Raw genomic sequence first — 15,976 nt, 5'->3', positions numbered from 1 at the left:
AGACGACTTAATAGCTGGCCACCATGCTGGCCCAAAATGTCCTCTACAATCCGTGACGTCACGTGCCGGCGTCATCATACCGAGACGTTTTCAGCAGGATATTTCGCGCAAAATTTAAAATTGCACTTTAGTAAGCTAACCGGCCGTATTGGCATGTGTTGCAATGTTAAGATTTCATCATTGATATATCAACTATCAGACTGCGTGGTCGGTAGTAGTGGGTTTCAGTAGGCCTTTAAGACCTTTTATAAGGTTTTAGTAGAATCTTAAGTTTAAGGCCTTAAATTCAAATTGTTGGATTTAATACTCTTGAAGACTTTTGAGATCCCGCGGGTACCCTGGTGTTACTGTTCAAATGGTGTGTAATGTTACAGTGTTACAAATATTAAATGTACCGTATTTCCTGTATGTAAGCCGCACCCAATAATAATATTGTTTCCATATATATATATATATATATATACACATTGTGAGATGAGTTATTAACACAGAAAGATTTTTAATGTTTATTTAGATACCTTAAATGTTTCCAAATTGTGTCTGTAACACGGCAGTAAAACGGCTGATCAAACAAAACATAAGTCATCGTCGTGGACCGACTCACTCGCCAATAAGCAAAACAGACTCAATAACTCCACGGTTTTATTTTGGTGAATTTACAAAATTGAAACAATCCAAGAGGAATGGCTTTGTAAGTTAATAATACTAACAAAGACTCTTGTAAACATGTTAGTATATTAGCTAATGCTAACAACGCTAGCTTCATTACATTACGATAGCACGTACAAATACGCATTAAAACACCACTACGGACATCACACATAAGTAGGTTTAGTAAGTAAGAATTGTTTAGTCATACTGTAAAACTTACAAAGAATCCATACAAGTAGAAATGCTATGGACGGCTAGAAGACGGAACAGCACTTGTACTTCCGGTTGAAAGCTCAGTCAAAACAGAAGGGCAATGCAGCACTGCAGTGAGCAAACTCATCCAAAAGATGGCGCCATAGAACCAATAATAACACACTTATTTATTGTCTTTGCTTGTTTGTGTGTTTTTTAAACTATTTGCATTATGGCCGTCAGCAAAGGGCAAATGCATAAATTAGCCGCACCATTTTATAAGCTGCAGGGTCCAAAGCGTAGGAAAAAAGTAGTGGCCTATGGTCCCAAATTTACGATACTCGTTAAATAAAACGTATGCCTTATTTTTAATGAATATTTGGGCCTACCATGCTAATGCATTTTTATGCTGGTCATTATGGTGGCACTTGGAGAGCCAATTATTTTTGAGGTGGTACTTGGTGAAAAAAGTTTGAGAACCACTGATTTAGAGCCCAACAACATGTCACATAAAGTCCTCCTGAGAACCAGTGTCCACTGCAGTAAACATTTATTTCTTGTCTCAACACTTTTGGGAGAGAAAAAAGTTGCAAAAGAAAAAAAATCTACTGCAGAAGACGCCTGTTCTGAAGACTTTATGATAGATTATCACATTTGAAACAGAACCTACACTTCTGTAGTGCAGGTTGGCAATAATTGACTTTGTTTATAGTTAAAGGCAGTAAAACGCTGGTAATAAACGCTGCCAGTTTACTTTGCAGGAGTCAGGAGCCAAAGGAAATAAACTCCAAGGCAAAAAAAATAAATCTAATTGATGCTCAATTTAACTCACTGCAGTCACTTTCCACTGTTTGTGTGTTGTTGTTACATTCTGTTTGATTTTAGGATATTTGCCATTGTGAATAACTTACATTCTATATTTTTTTTTAAAATAAAAAGTTTTAACATTTACTTTATAAAAAATACAACTTTTCTCCTGGAAAAAAAAAATACTGTACGATTTTTATTTTATTTTTTAAAACAAACAAAAAAAAAAAAGAGTAGTTTTAGGGTTGTTATTTTTATTTGCATATCAATTATTCCTAAGACTAAGCAGTAGAATATATAAATCAAATCTACTTGATGATCCAACTTTGCTAGACCGGGGAAGCTCACTCTATTCTGTTCATCCACAAGTTTTTGCTGCTGAAATAAATACGAAAAACTGTTTTTATTTTTTTTCTTCCCACACTAAACTACGAGGGGTATGAGCCTCATACCCCTCCTTATAAGTGTCTCGTAATATAAAGTATCATTAATCTTTATTCTCTAAACCTCACGTTCTTAATCTTATTTTATACTGAGAGTTGTAAATTATTTAAAACATACATAAATACAAAATGTATTTGGGTTCACGCTAGAATTTTCATATTCACTTAAATGAAAATTCTTGGCTGAAACAGAAAACCCAAAATGAGGAAACCAAGATCGAAAACCGAAACGTCATGTACAGTAGTTATCATAACCATTGCATTTATTTATCTATGACCGTGTACTAACCTCACTAAAATCAAGGCATTGCAATTGCACAAATGAATATATATCCTTCAAATAACAAAAAAAAACAACATAAAATTATGAAAATAGGTATTTTCCACTGGTACTCCAACAATAAAGTATGCAGTGTTGTTTTGGTGTATTTAAATTATTTTCTGTGTCCAAAATTCAGTGCATCACATGCAAAAATTACACAACTTCTTGAAAAAAATAAATATCTTTAACAAAATGTAGTTTTTCCTCAGAAAATATAAACTATTCTCTTCATTTCACATTTTTTGTGTCGATGTGAATACTGCATTGTAGTAGATCAGGGGTGTCAAACGTACGGCCCGCGGGCCGGATCAGGCCGGCGAACAGGTTTTATCCGGCCTGCGGGATGAGTTTGCTAAGTATAAAATTGTGCCGAAATTTTTTAGTGAAAGAAACTGCTGTTCTAAATGTGTCCACTAGATGGTGCAATAGCAATTATTTGTATCTTTGTAGATGATGCTACAATATACCACATGATGTTACTGCACCAGTCGAGGAAAATGAGCAAACTACATAAATAACATCCTATAATTTAATTTTGATATTATTTTTTTATCTTGATAGATTGAAAATTAACACCAATGAGTTGACTGATGAACATTATCACATAATTTATCCAGAAAGTATAAATAACGACAAATAAAGATATAATACTATTAACCGCAACATGTAAGTGTAAAAAAACCCAACAAAGTTAAAAAGTTAAAGTGCCACACACACACACTAGGTGTGGTGAAATTATCCTCTCCATTTGACCCATCCCCACAGGGGAGCAGTGAGCAGCAGCAGTGGCCACGCCCGGGAATCATTTAGTGATTTAACCCCCAATTCCAACCTTTGATGCGGAGTGCCAAGCAGGGAGGTAATGGGTCCCATTTTTATAGTCTTTGGTATAACTCGGCCGGGGTTTGAACTCACGACCTACCGATCTCAGTGACAACTAGGCCACTGAGCAGGTGGAACATTATGATTTGTACATTTTCAGAATGTGCTTGTTCTATTTTTAAACAAAGAAAACAATCTGAAGTTGTCTTTATTTTTAAGTCATCGTGCCGTGATTTTACCAGTCCGGCCCACTTGGGAGTAGATTTTTCTCCACGTGGCCCCCCATCTAAAATGAGTTTGGACACCCCTGTACTAGATAATTTACTTTACACAGCAACCTATTTAGGCGGTAAACTTTTTGGGCCTGATTTAATAGCGCCCTCTACTGTTTTAGTCACATCTAAGAGGCCTCCTTTTTGAGTTTTGACTCCACAAACGTAAATTCCTAATTAAATACCCATTGAGCACAGCGTATTTAAAAACTTCACAATAGCCCAGCCAGAAAGTTCTCCCAATCAAGAAAAAGACCACCAGGCAAGAGATCCAATAACAAAGGGTAATATTCCCCATATGAAAAATTCAAGGACGCTAGACTTCAAACGTGTGGAAAGGAGATTTGCTATGAAGTATCCACACCATGCAGCTGGAGGACATCATGAAAAAAGGTGCAGGACTAAATTATTCACCAGGAGCAAAAGGTTACTTGGAGACCATAAAAGAGGACCAAACTTTCTTTAAGTGGGATTAACATGGCAACCAAAAAGGGAAACAAACGTATACGTTGAGAATTCCCGGTCCCAGGATGCTAACACAACACCACAGACGTCCAAAAGGCAGCATTGCGAGGATTTGGGAGCGAATCGAGTGATCGTTGATGATTTTCACGCGCTAGCAGCACTTACCAGCACGTTGCCTTGCATCTTGGCCGTCTCGATCAGACTCCTCTCCTTCATGGTGACACTTTGCTCGCGCTGCTTTGCTCTGCGTGGAAGCTTCGCTGGTGGAGGAGCGGCGGAACGACGACGCTTGCTCCGGCTTGCCTCTCCCTGATGCGCTGTTTGTGCATGGGGAGGAGGAGGAGGAGGAGGAAGAGGACCAGGAGGAGGAGGAGGGGTGTGTGTGTGCATACAAAGCAGCATGGTCGCAGAAGAAGATGAACCGGGATTTTTAGAGATAGAACACAGGTGGCTCTGCTTCTACGACGATAATACGGACTGAGTGACACGCTCAGGTCATAAATTAAGGTAAAGACTTTCTCAGAATTCCAAACACTTCCCAGGCTGGCCGAGCACGTCTGTGAAACATCCATTATCGCAGAAATTGCCACTGCTGAGAGAAAGACAAAATGTTCAATATAAAAAAAACAAAAAAACATAATGCAGCGATCTGTGCTGTGATCCTTTTGAGTCCGTTGGAAATGGCTGCTGAAAATAATTCCACAATTCCGAGCCAAAAAGTACTGAGACTGAAAAAAAATATTGAACACGTGCTAAAATGAGGCAAACAATGCGTTCTTAGACGGAACATGAATGCTTGAAACCAGCGCGAGAATGTAACAAGATGAAAAGCATAAAATGGCTGAATACGCTGTAGCTTTTTCAGAAAAGCGGCACAAGTCGCAGCAGAAGGAGAAGTTGCAGCAAAAGTTGCAGCAGAAGTCGAGGCAGAAGGAGAAGTTGCGGCAGAAGTCAGGGCAGAAGTCGCGGCATAAGTCGCGGCAGAAGTCGCGGCAAAAGTCGCGGCAGACGGTAGGGAAGAAGTCGCGGCAGAAGGAGAAGTCGAGGCAGAACGAGAAGTTGCGGCAGAAGTCAGGGCAGAAGTCGCGGCAGAAGTCGCAGCAAAAGTCACGGCAAAAGTCACGGCAGACGGTAGGGAAGAAGTCACGGCAGAAGGAGAAGTCGCGGCAGAAGGAGAAGTCGCGGCAGAAGCCAGAGAAGAAGTCAGGGCAAAAGTCGCGACAAAAGTCGCGGCAAAAGTCGCGGCAAAAGTCGCGGCAAAAGTCACAGCAAAAGTCACGGCAGTAGCCAGGAAAGAAGTCGAGGCAGAAGGAGAAGTCGAGGCAGAAGTCAGGGCAAAAGTCGTGGCAAAAATCACGGCAAAAGTCATGGCAAAATTTGTGGCAGAAGCCAGGAAAGAAGTCGCGGCAGAAGTCAGTGCAGAAGTCAGGGCAGAAGTCGCGGCAGAAGTCAGGACAGAAGTCAGGGAAGAAGTCGAAGCAGAAGGAGAAGTCGCGGCAAAAGTCGAGGCAGAAGCCATGGAAGAAGTCAAGGCAGAAGGAGAAGTCGCGGGGAAAGTCAAGGCAGAAGCCAGGGAAGAAGTCGAGGCAGAAGAAGAAGTCGAGGCAGAAGAAGAAGTCGCAGCAAAAGTCGCGGCAAAAGTCGCGGCAGAAGCCAGGGAAGAAGTCGGGGCAGAAGGATAAGTCGCGACTGAAGTCAGGTCAGAAGTCAGGTCAGAAGTCAGGTCAGAAGTCGCAGCAAAAGTCGCAGCAAAAGTCGCAGCAAAAGTCGCAGCAAAAGTCGTGCCATTAGTCGTGGCAGAAGTCGAGGCAAAAGGAGAAGTCAGGGCAGAAGTCAGGGCAGAAGTCGCGGCAGAAGTCAGGGCAGAAGTCAGGGCAGAAGTCAGGGCAGAAGTCAGGGCAGAAGTCGCGGCAGAAGTCAGGAAAGAAGTCAAAGCAGAAGGAGAAGTCGCGGCAAAAGTCGCGGCAAAAGTCGCGGCAAAAGTCGCGGCAGAAGCCAGGGAAGAAGTCGAGGCAAAAGGAGAAGTCGCGGCAAAAGTCGCGGCAGAATCCAGGGAAGAAGTCGAGGCAGAAGGAGAAGTCGCGGCAAAAGTCGCGGCAGAAGCCAGGGAAGAAGTCAAGGCAGAAGCCAGGGAAGAAGTCAAGGCAGAAGGAGAAGTCGTAGCAAAAGTCACGGCAGAAGCCAGGGAAGAAGTCAAGGCAGAAGGAGAAGTCGCGGCAAAAGTCGCGGCAGAAGCCAGGGAAGAAGTCAAGGCAGAAGCCAGGGAAGAAGTCAAGGCAGAAGGAGAAGTCGTAGCAAAAGTCACGGCAGAAGCCAGAGAAGAAGTCAAGGCAGAAGCCAGGGAAGAAGTCGGGGCAGAAGGATAAGTCGCGACTGAAGTCAGGTCAGAAGTCATGTCAGAAGTCAGGGCAGAAGTCGCGGAAAAAGTCGTGCCATAAGTCATGGCAAAAGTTGTGGCAGAAGTCGAGGCAAAAGGAGAAGTCGAGGCAGAAGTCAGGGCAGAAGTCGCGGCAGAGGTCGCGGCAGAAGTCAGGGAAGAAGTCGAGGCAGACGGAGAAGTCAGGGCAGAAGTCGCGGCAGAGGTCGCGGCAGAGGTCGCGACAGAAGCCAGGGAAGAAGTCGAGGCAGACGGAGAAGTCAGGGCAAAAGTCAGGGCAAAAGTCAGGGCAAAAGTCAGGGCAAAAGTCAGGGCAAAAGTCAGGGCAAAAGTCAGGGCAGAAGGAGAAGTTGCGGCAGAAGTTGAGGCAGAAGGAGAAGTTGCGGCAAAAGTCAGGCCAGAAGTCACGGCAGAAGGAGAAGACGAGGAAGAACTTGCGGAAGAAGTCGAGGCAGAAGGAGAAGTCAGGGCAGAAGTTGCAAGTCGGGTAAGAAGTCGGAGAAAAAGTCGCAGAAAAAGCCGAGGCAGAACTTGAGGCAGAAGAAGGAGTTGCGGCAAAAGTCGCAGCAGAAGGAGAAGGTGTGGCAAAAGCTGCGACAGAAGTCAGGGCAGAAGCAGAAGTCCTTCCCTACTGTATCAGCACTATTAATGCTAGCTCAGCAACATTGGTTGGATGTGCTGGTCTGGGTGGTCAAAGGCGGCTACATTTTCCTCTCCATTTTCTCATGCACTCTAAATCATTAAGTAAAAAAAAAAACATGAACTTGTTACATGTAACGAATTTCAAACAGCCTCTTTACAATTATCGCCTCCTTCCAATTAACGGCCAGTCAGCGTTTAAGGTCAATAAACTATAATTACACCTAACTTATGGCTGGCATATTTCATTCTCAATGATTTGTATTTGTCGCTGTATTGTTCTTTAAAGCTAAACCGTAGGTGCATGTATGAAGAAGTATGCTAAAAAATGAGTGTGCCGCCTCCTCCAACCAACTTAATGGAGCCATCCGTCAACTTTAAAGCTTGTTAGCATAGCGCAGCCAGCGGGTTTCATCACTTAACGGTCTGTTGATGCCGGGGTCAAACTTGAACGTAAATGTTGACCAAGCTTGAGCCGACGTAGCGTCGAGTGCAACAAGTTCCTGCTTGCTCTCTCTCTGCGCGCTATGAGCATATCTTATTACATGCGTCATCTTTTTTCATTAGCTGGCCGCCTGTTATCCAGCGCGCACGGTCAGATGTTTTCCTCTCTTACGCGTGCACGGCGCCAATAAATGAAAGCTCCATCAAACTTATATTAGATTGTGTTAATTGGACACATGTTCCAACTGCAGCCTGTGCTTGTAATGTCATTAACGGCGACTGCCAGGATGCTGTATCGGCTTCCAGGAGTTACCCCGGCCGACCGTAAAGCAGCGTCTTTTTTTTCTCCCTGCAAATTTGATAAAAACTCAACTTTGCATTGCCTTTAAGTCAGGGCTGTCCAAACTTGTTCCACTGAGGGCCGCACACTGAAAAATCAGAGCATGCGGGGGGGGGCATTTTGATATTTTTAATATTCAAAATAAGTAGAATAATTATAGTTTGGAGCCACCCTCAAGTATGGTCCCGAGGACCCACAAGAGTCTCAGTCCTGAAAATGTTAAAAATAACAACACATTTTTATTTTTTATTCAATGCTTAAATCTCTACATCAATTTCAGGTCTATACTGTATATTGAATGAATGAAATAAGTTTATTTCGGTCATATAATCAACCATCAACCATTAACCATTTTGTGTGACCAGATTAACAGTACAGATTTGACATATTTAACAATCATACACATTTACACACAAAAAGAAAAGAAAAGAAAAAGAATGACCGAAAAAGGAATAGGCTGAAGCCAAAGGTTATATTTGCCTATCCTATACCTCCACTGAAAATAAGATTGCCTGGAACATCAACATTAAAAAAAATCAATGGGATCAAAGTAATTGTTACTATAATTTATAATTTTCATTTATTTCACCTTTCAAGGTTTTCTTAAACCTTAACAAAGAACTACATGTCTTCAGCTGTTCACTGAGCTTGTTCCACCATTAACTCCTAAAACTGAAATACATTTGTATTTTATATTCGTTCTTACTTTACCTATTTCAAAAATCAATATCCCCCGTAAAGTGCAATTTTAATTTTCGCGCGAAATATCCTGCTGAAAACGTCTCGGTATGATGACGCCTGCGCGTGACGTCACGGATTGTAGAGGACATTTTGGGACAGCATGGTGGCCAGCTATTAAGTCGTCTGTTTTCATCGCAAAATTCCACAGTATTCTGGACATCTGTGTTGGTGAATCTTTTGCAATTTGTTCAATGAACAATGGAGACAGCAGAGAAGAAAGCTGTAGGTGGGAAGCGGTGTATTGCAGCAGGTGTTGTGCCGGATAACGCACCCCCGCCGTAGAATGCAACCCCTGACTGTTGTGCCGGATAACACAGCCGGTGTTTCATTGTTTACATTCCCGAAAGATGACAGTCAAGCTTTACCATTGGCCTGTGGAGAACTGGGACAACAGAGACTCTTACCAGGAGGACTTTGAGTTGGATGCGCAGACGCGGTACCGTGAGTACTCATGCAGCTGCGGCTTCCAAACATTTGATCGCTTGCCCATACGTGCATGCCGCTATGTGCATGTCACGTACGTAACTTTGGGGACTTTGGGGAAATATATTTGCTGTATGAACTTTGGGGAGGTGAACGGTACTTTGGGCTGTGGGATTGAGTGTGTTGTGCAGGTGTTTGAGTTGTATTGGCGGGTTATATGGACGGGAGGGGGGAGGTGTTTGTTATGCGGTATTCATTTGTGGCATATTAAATATAAGCCTGGTTGTGTTGTGGCTAATAGAGTGTGTTTATTTACTGTTTTAGTCATTCCCAGCTGAAAATCAGGTCCCACCCACCTCTCACAGCATCTTCCCTATCTGAATCGTTCCCACTGCCCTCTAGTCCTTCACTCTCACTTTCCTCATCCACAAATCTTTCATCCTCGCTCAAATTAATGGGGAAATCGTCGCTTTCTCGGTCCGAATCGCTCTATCTGCTGGTGGCCATGATTGTAAACAATGTGCAGATGTGAAGAGCTCCACAACCTGTGACGTCACGCGCATATCGTCTGCTACTTTCGGTACAGGCAAGGCTTTTTTATCAGCGACCAAAAGTTGCGAACTTTATCGTCGATGTTCTCTACTAATTCCTTTCAGCAAAAATATGGCAATATCGCGAAATGATCAAGTATGACACATAGAATGGACCTATCCCATCCCCATTTAAATAAGAAAATCGCATTTCAGTAGGCCTTTAAGAATACAAGCTGGAAGGCTGTTCTTTACTCCAAACGTAATTTCCATTGTTTTTAAAAACACAATATCTGAAAATGTTAACACATTAGAACTTATAAATAATGGATTGGTATGTTCATAATAGCACGCTTCGTGTATTATTCTAATGACCCTTTTTTGAAGTTTAATTATTGGGTCTATGTTTGTTTTATAAACATTTCCCCAAGCTTCAACACCAAATGTTAAATATGGAAAAATAAAAGAGTAATATAACATATGCAGACATTTCTTATTCAGCATGTGTCTTACTTTATAAAGAATAGCAATGTATTTGGATATTTTTCCCTTTATATATTCAATATGCGGTTTCTAACATAATTTATGATCAATTATTATTCCCAAGAATTTAGTTTCATATACTCTATCAATTTCCACTAGATTTAATTTTGCTTCACAATTTGTCCTTGCACCACTAAACACCATAAATGTAGTTTTCTTATCATTTAATGATAACTTATTAATATCAAACCATTTTTTTTAGCTAAATCAACTCAACCTCTATTACCCTCAACACTTCCTTCAAGTCTTCTCCTGAACAATATACATTTGTATCATCTGCAAACATAATACATTGTAATTTATTAGATACTGAAGAAATATCATTTAAATAGAGTATAAATAACTTGGGTCCCAATACCGAGCCTTGTGGAACCCCACAATTTACTCTTCTTGGCTGTGATTTAGTCTTATTAATAATCACATATTGAGATCTATTACTTAAATAACTACTTAACCACTGTTGTGAAACACCTCTTATGCCATAGTTTTCCAATTTTTGCAGAAGTAAATAATGATCGATTGTGTCAAAAGCTTTACTTAAGTCAATAAATACTGATCAAAAATAAAAAAAATAAAAATACAACTATTTTAATGTCATTTTTGTCAAAACCCCGTTATTTAAGGCAAAAACACAAAATATGCAATTTTTTAAAAAAAAGGGAATATTTGATGTCAAGTAATTGTTAAAGTACCAATGACGGTCACACCTCTAGGTGTGGTGAAATTTGTCCTCTGCATTTGACCCATTCTCTTGTTAACCCCCTGGGAGGTGAGGGGAGCAGTGAGCATCAGCGGTGGCCGCGCCCGGAAATCATTTTTGGTGATTTAACCCCCAATTCCAACCCTTGATGCTGAGTGCCAAGCAGGGAGGTAATAGGTCCCATTGTTATAGTCTTTGGTATGACTCGGCCAGGTTTTGAACTCACAACCTACCAATCTCAGGACGGACACTCTAACCACTAGTCCACTGAGTAGGTGTAGCATTGTAGCATTTATTGGGTCAATAATTCACAAAATTGATTTTAATTCAATGTTATTTTGAGCAATGACATTTCAAAAAATAAAACCCCACTAGAAATCTTGGGGATCAACTCATAAAAGTGTTAAAAATAGGTGACACATTTATTTTTGTTTTACGTTCAACATTTAAGTCTCTCGACAAACCTCAGATTTATCGGTCGATTACAAGTTTTCATTATCTTATGGTTTTTTTTTTTTGTTTGTTTGTCAAAGAAAACTGTTTTCTATTTACAAAATATAAAATATTTTCCTGAAAAAAATCTTTCAAATTGGAATATTTGATGTGAAGTAATTGTAGCCCTAAATGGGTCAATAATTCATAACCCATCCATCCATCCATCCGTCTTCTTCCGCTTATCCGAGGTCAGGTCGCGGGGGCAGCAGCCTAAGCAGGGAAGACCAGACTTCCCTCTCCACAGCCACTTCGTCCAGCTCTTCCCGGGGGATCCCGAGGCGTTCCCAGGCCAGCCGGGAGACAGTCTTCCCAACGTGACCTGGGTCTTCCCCGTGGCCTCCTACCGGTCGGACGTGCCCAAGGGAGGCGTTCGGGTGGCATCCTGACCAGATGCCCGAACTACCTCATCTGGCTCCTCTCCATGTGGAGGAGCAGCGGCTTTACTTTGAGCTCCCCCCGGATGGCAGAGCTTCTCACCCTATCTCTAAGGGAGAGCCCCGCCACCCGGCGGAGGAAACTCATTTTGGCCGCTTGTACCCGTGATCTTGTCCTTTCGGTCATAACCCAAAGCTCATGACCATAGATGAGGATGGGAACGTAGAACAACCGGCAAATTGAGAGCTTTGCTTTCCGGCTCAGCTCCTTCTTCACCACAACGGATTGATACAGCGTCCGCATTACTGAAGACGCCGCACTGATCCCCCAGTCGATCTCACGATCCACTCTTCCCTCACTCGTGAACAAGACTCCTAGGTACTATAATTCCTCCACTTGGGGCAGGGTCTCCTCCGCAACCCGGAGATGGCACTCCACCCTTTTCCGGGCGAGAACATAACATTGATTTTAGTTCAATATTCTTTTTAAAGCAATGACATTTAAAAATAAAATCCCACTAAAATTATTGGAAATCCAAAAGGTACCAACTCATAAAAGTGTTAAAAATAGGTCATTTCAGTCAACCTCAGATCTATCCGCCGACTATACGTTTTTGGGGTTTTTTCCCCTTTTTTTTGTTTGATGGTTTTATGCCCTGTTTGTCACAGAAAATTTCGTTTTTTTATGGCAAACACACAATGTATGCAATATGTTCCCGTAAAAACATTTCCAAGTTGGAATATTAGATGTGAAGCAATTGGAACCTTGAATACATCAGTAATACACATTTATTTGTATTCATCATTATTTTTGAGCAATGACAGTTTGAAAGAAAAAACAAACAGGCAGCATGGCAGTTTTGTGCTATTAGAGTCAACTAACTATATAACTATATATCTGTATCATGAATCAATTCAAGTTGAAAAACTTATTCGGGTGTTACCATTTAGTGGTCAATTGTACGGAATATGTACTTCACTGTGCAACCTACTAATAAAAGTCTCTATCAATCAATCAAACTTTGCAACTTTTTTCCTGTTACGTTTAAACTGTTTGCTCTTTTATTGTACGTTTTAATGTATTTTTAAAAGGGGAACATTATCACAATTTCAGAAGGGTTAAAACCATTAAAAATCAGTTCCCAGTGGCTTATTTTATTTTTCGAAGTTTTTTTCAAAATTTTACCCATCAAGCAATATCCCTAAAAAAAGCTTCAAAGTGCCTGATTTTAACCATCGTTATATACACCCGTCCATTTTCCTGTGACGTCACACAGTGATGCCAATACAAACAAACATGGCGCATAGAACAGCAAGGTATAGCGACATTAGCTCGGATTAAGACTCGGATTTCAGCGGTTTAAGCGATTCAACAGATTACGCATGTATTGAAACGGATGGTTGTAGTGTGGAGGCAGGTAGTGAAAACGAAATTGAAGAAGAAACTGAAGCTATTGAGCCATATCGGTTTGAACCGTATGCAAGCGAAACCGACGAAAACGACACGACAGCCAGCGACACGGGAGAAAGCGAGGACGAATTCTTCTAACCAACGATTGGTATGTGTTTGTTTGGCATTAAAGAAAACTAACAACTATGAACTAGGTTTACAGCATATGAAATACATTTGGCAACAACATGCACTTTGAGAGTGCAGACAGCCCAGTTTTCATCAATTAATATATTCTGTAGACATACCCTCATCCGCTCTCTTTTCCTGAAAGCTGATCTGTCCAGTCCAGTTGGAAATGCATCTGCTTTGAGTGTCGCAGGATATCCACACATTCTTGCCATCTCTGTCGTAGCATAGCTTTCGTCGGTAAAGTGTGCAGAACAAACGTCCAATTTCTTGCCACTTTCGCATCTTTGGGCCACTGGTGCAACTTGAATCCGTCCCTGTTCGTGTTGTTACACCCTCAGACAACACACCGACGAGGCATGATGTCTCCAAGGTACGGAAAACAGTCGAAAAAACGGAAAATAACAGAGCTGATTTGACTCGGTGTTTGTAATGTGTTTGAGAAAATGGCGGATTGCTTCCCGAGAGTGAATAATAGAAAGGCGTTTAATTCGCCAAAATTCACCCATTTAGAGTTCGGAAATCGGTTAAAAAAATATATGGTCTTTTTTCTGCAACATCAAGGTATATATTGACGCTTACATAGGTCTGGTGATAATGTTCCCCTTTAAGTAGTATTTTTATGGAAAGTGCTCTGGGCCATTTAAAAATTAGCTGTGGGCTGCAAACGGCCCCCGGGCCGCACTTTGGACACCCGTACTTTAAGTGCTCCTATTTCGCATACAGTAAAACCACGAATCCTGTCCAAGTTCCTGACAAATGCCTGCTGTTCCGGCCAACTGTTCCATCAAAATGCACATCCTGACCGCCACGGGGCAACAAACAGCTACCCTTGGTTCATTAATTAATCGCAGTACCTGCCTATGAAATAATTTCCCAAGATGTTATTTGATTGGCGTGGCGCCCGCGAGGGCGAGCATGTGAACTCATTCAAGTTCCGGCCAACAAAAGCAGAAAATAAAGTGACATTTTATTATCTCCGCAGCTCGGCATGGGGTAGCTGGCTGCTAATAGACCCCCTCCTGCGCGCAGGCTGCGAGATTAACGCGCCTTACGTGCACGAGCGGCCGTTGTCTCCAGCTCCGGGATTCATTAAAGACGGTAACGATCTGTTCCTGTGACAGCTCGGGGCGGCCAAGGTCAACCAAAAGCTCTTATCCAAATTACGGAGACGTGTGTCTTGCTTTTATTTTGCAGAGGAAAACACGAGACTCTATTGGATATGTACAGAACTTGATGTGAATTATTGACCGTCCCTTTAATGTTCTAATTACACCTTGTGTCCTTTTGCTCCTCTTTCCTTGCAGGAAAAAGACCCTCGGGCTGCCATTGAAGTAGTGTGACGTGAGGCAGGATGTACTCTTGTGTAATTAAAGGCATAATGAAAGCATCGATTCGTCCCAAAAAGGACTTTTTAATTGTCACTTCGCGCATCTTCATGATTGGAAAGACGGAACCACATAAAATAATGTGAGCATGAACAGAATTTCAAATATTGTGCAGGTAATGTACGTACGTGCAAAAGAAAGTTGTACGAATAGAGAACATGACAGTATCCTCTTCCTTCTATATATAATCACTGATGCCCTTTGAGAAAGAGTATGGACACAAAAACCCAAACAAAATGGTAACTGCACTTTTTTATAATTTTTTTTTACAACCCTCATATAAGACAAAAACACATATTGCCAAAAGTATTTGGCCACCTGTCTTGACTCACATATGAACTTGAAGTGCCATCCCATTCCTAACCTATAGGGTTCAATATGATGTCGGTCCACCTTTTGCAGCTATTACAGCTTCAACTCTTCTGGGAAGGCTGTCCACAAGGTTGCGGAGTGTGTTTATAGGAATTTTCGACCATTCTTCCAAAAGCGCATTAGTGAGGTCACACACTGATGTTGGTCGAGAAGACCTGGCTCTCAGTCTCCGTTCTAATTCATCCCAAAAGTGTTCTATCGGGTTCAAGTCAGGACTCTGTGCAGGCCAGTCAAGTTCATCCACACCAGACTCTGTCATCCATGTCTTTATGGACCTTGCTTTGTGCACTGGTGCACAGTCATGTTGGAAGAGGAAGTGGCCCCGCTTCAAACTGTTCCCACGAGGTTAGGAGCATGGAATTGTCCAAAATGTTTTGCTATCCTGGAGCATTCAAAGTTCATTTCACTGGAACTAAGGGGCCAAGCCCAACTCCTGGAAAAACAACCCCACACCATAATTCCTCCTCCACCAAATTTCACACTCGGCACAATGCAGTCCAAAATGTACCGTTCTCCTGGCAACTTCCAAACCCAGACTCGTCCATCAGATTGCCAGATGGAAAAGCGTGATTCATCACTTGTGCCCATAAATCCCTTTAAAAAAACATCGCCAGCAATACTCTATTTACATCTTGTGACCTGAATATTAACCAAGTATTAGAGATATTGTTTCTATAAGTGCTAACGAAGACAAACAATTTTTAGCGGTGCATTAATTTTAGATTATAAATCAGGCCTCTTACCTTGATAGTACAAAACCCACAACCAGTGAAGTTGGCACGTTGTGTAATTTGAACATAAAAACAGAATACAATGATATACAAATCCTTTTCAACTTATATTCAATTGAGTCGACTGCAAAGACAAGATATTTAATGTTCCAACTGAAAAACTCTTTTTTTGCAAATAATCATTAACTTAGAATTTAATGGCAGCAACACATTGCAAAAAAGGGGCATTTTTACCTCTGTGTTACATGGCCTTTCCTTTTAACAACACTCAGTAAACGTTTGGGAACTGAGAAGACCAATTTTTGAAGCTTTTCAGGTGGAATTAT

At 41.6% G+C, this 15,976-nt stretch overlaps 1 protein-coding gene across 2 annotated transcripts in view; it reads right to left on the bottom strand.

Moving 5' to 3' along the window:
* Positions 1-15,976, bottom strand: part of LOC133609500 (A-type potassium channel modulatory protein DPP6-like) — a 464,599-nt gene that overhangs the window by 409,656 nt on the left and 38,967 nt on the right. Inside the window, exon 1 of one of the 2 annotated variants that reach the window (XM_061965111.1) lies at positions 4,140-4,511. The exons of the other annotated variant lie outside the window; for it this stretch is intronic. Within the exon in view, the coding sequence (XP_061821095.1) occupies positions 4,140-4,376 (237 nt within the window). The 5' untranslated portion in view covers positions 4,377-4,511. Of the gene's footprint in view, positions 1-4,139; positions 4,512-15,976 lie in introns of those variants that run through there. 2 annotated transcript variants of the gene reach the window in all.

This window comes from Nerophis lumbriciformis, linkage group LG07 (assembly GCF_033978685.3).
Source record: "Nerophis lumbriciformis linkage group LG07, RoL_Nlum_v2.1, whole genome shotgun sequence".
Lineage (NCBI taxonomy): Eukaryota > Metazoa > Chordata > Actinopteri > Syngnathiformes > Syngnathidae > Nerophis > Nerophis lumbriciformis.
Note: the sequence above shows the minus strand (reverse complement) of the source record. Positions and strands in the feature narration are given on the sequence as shown.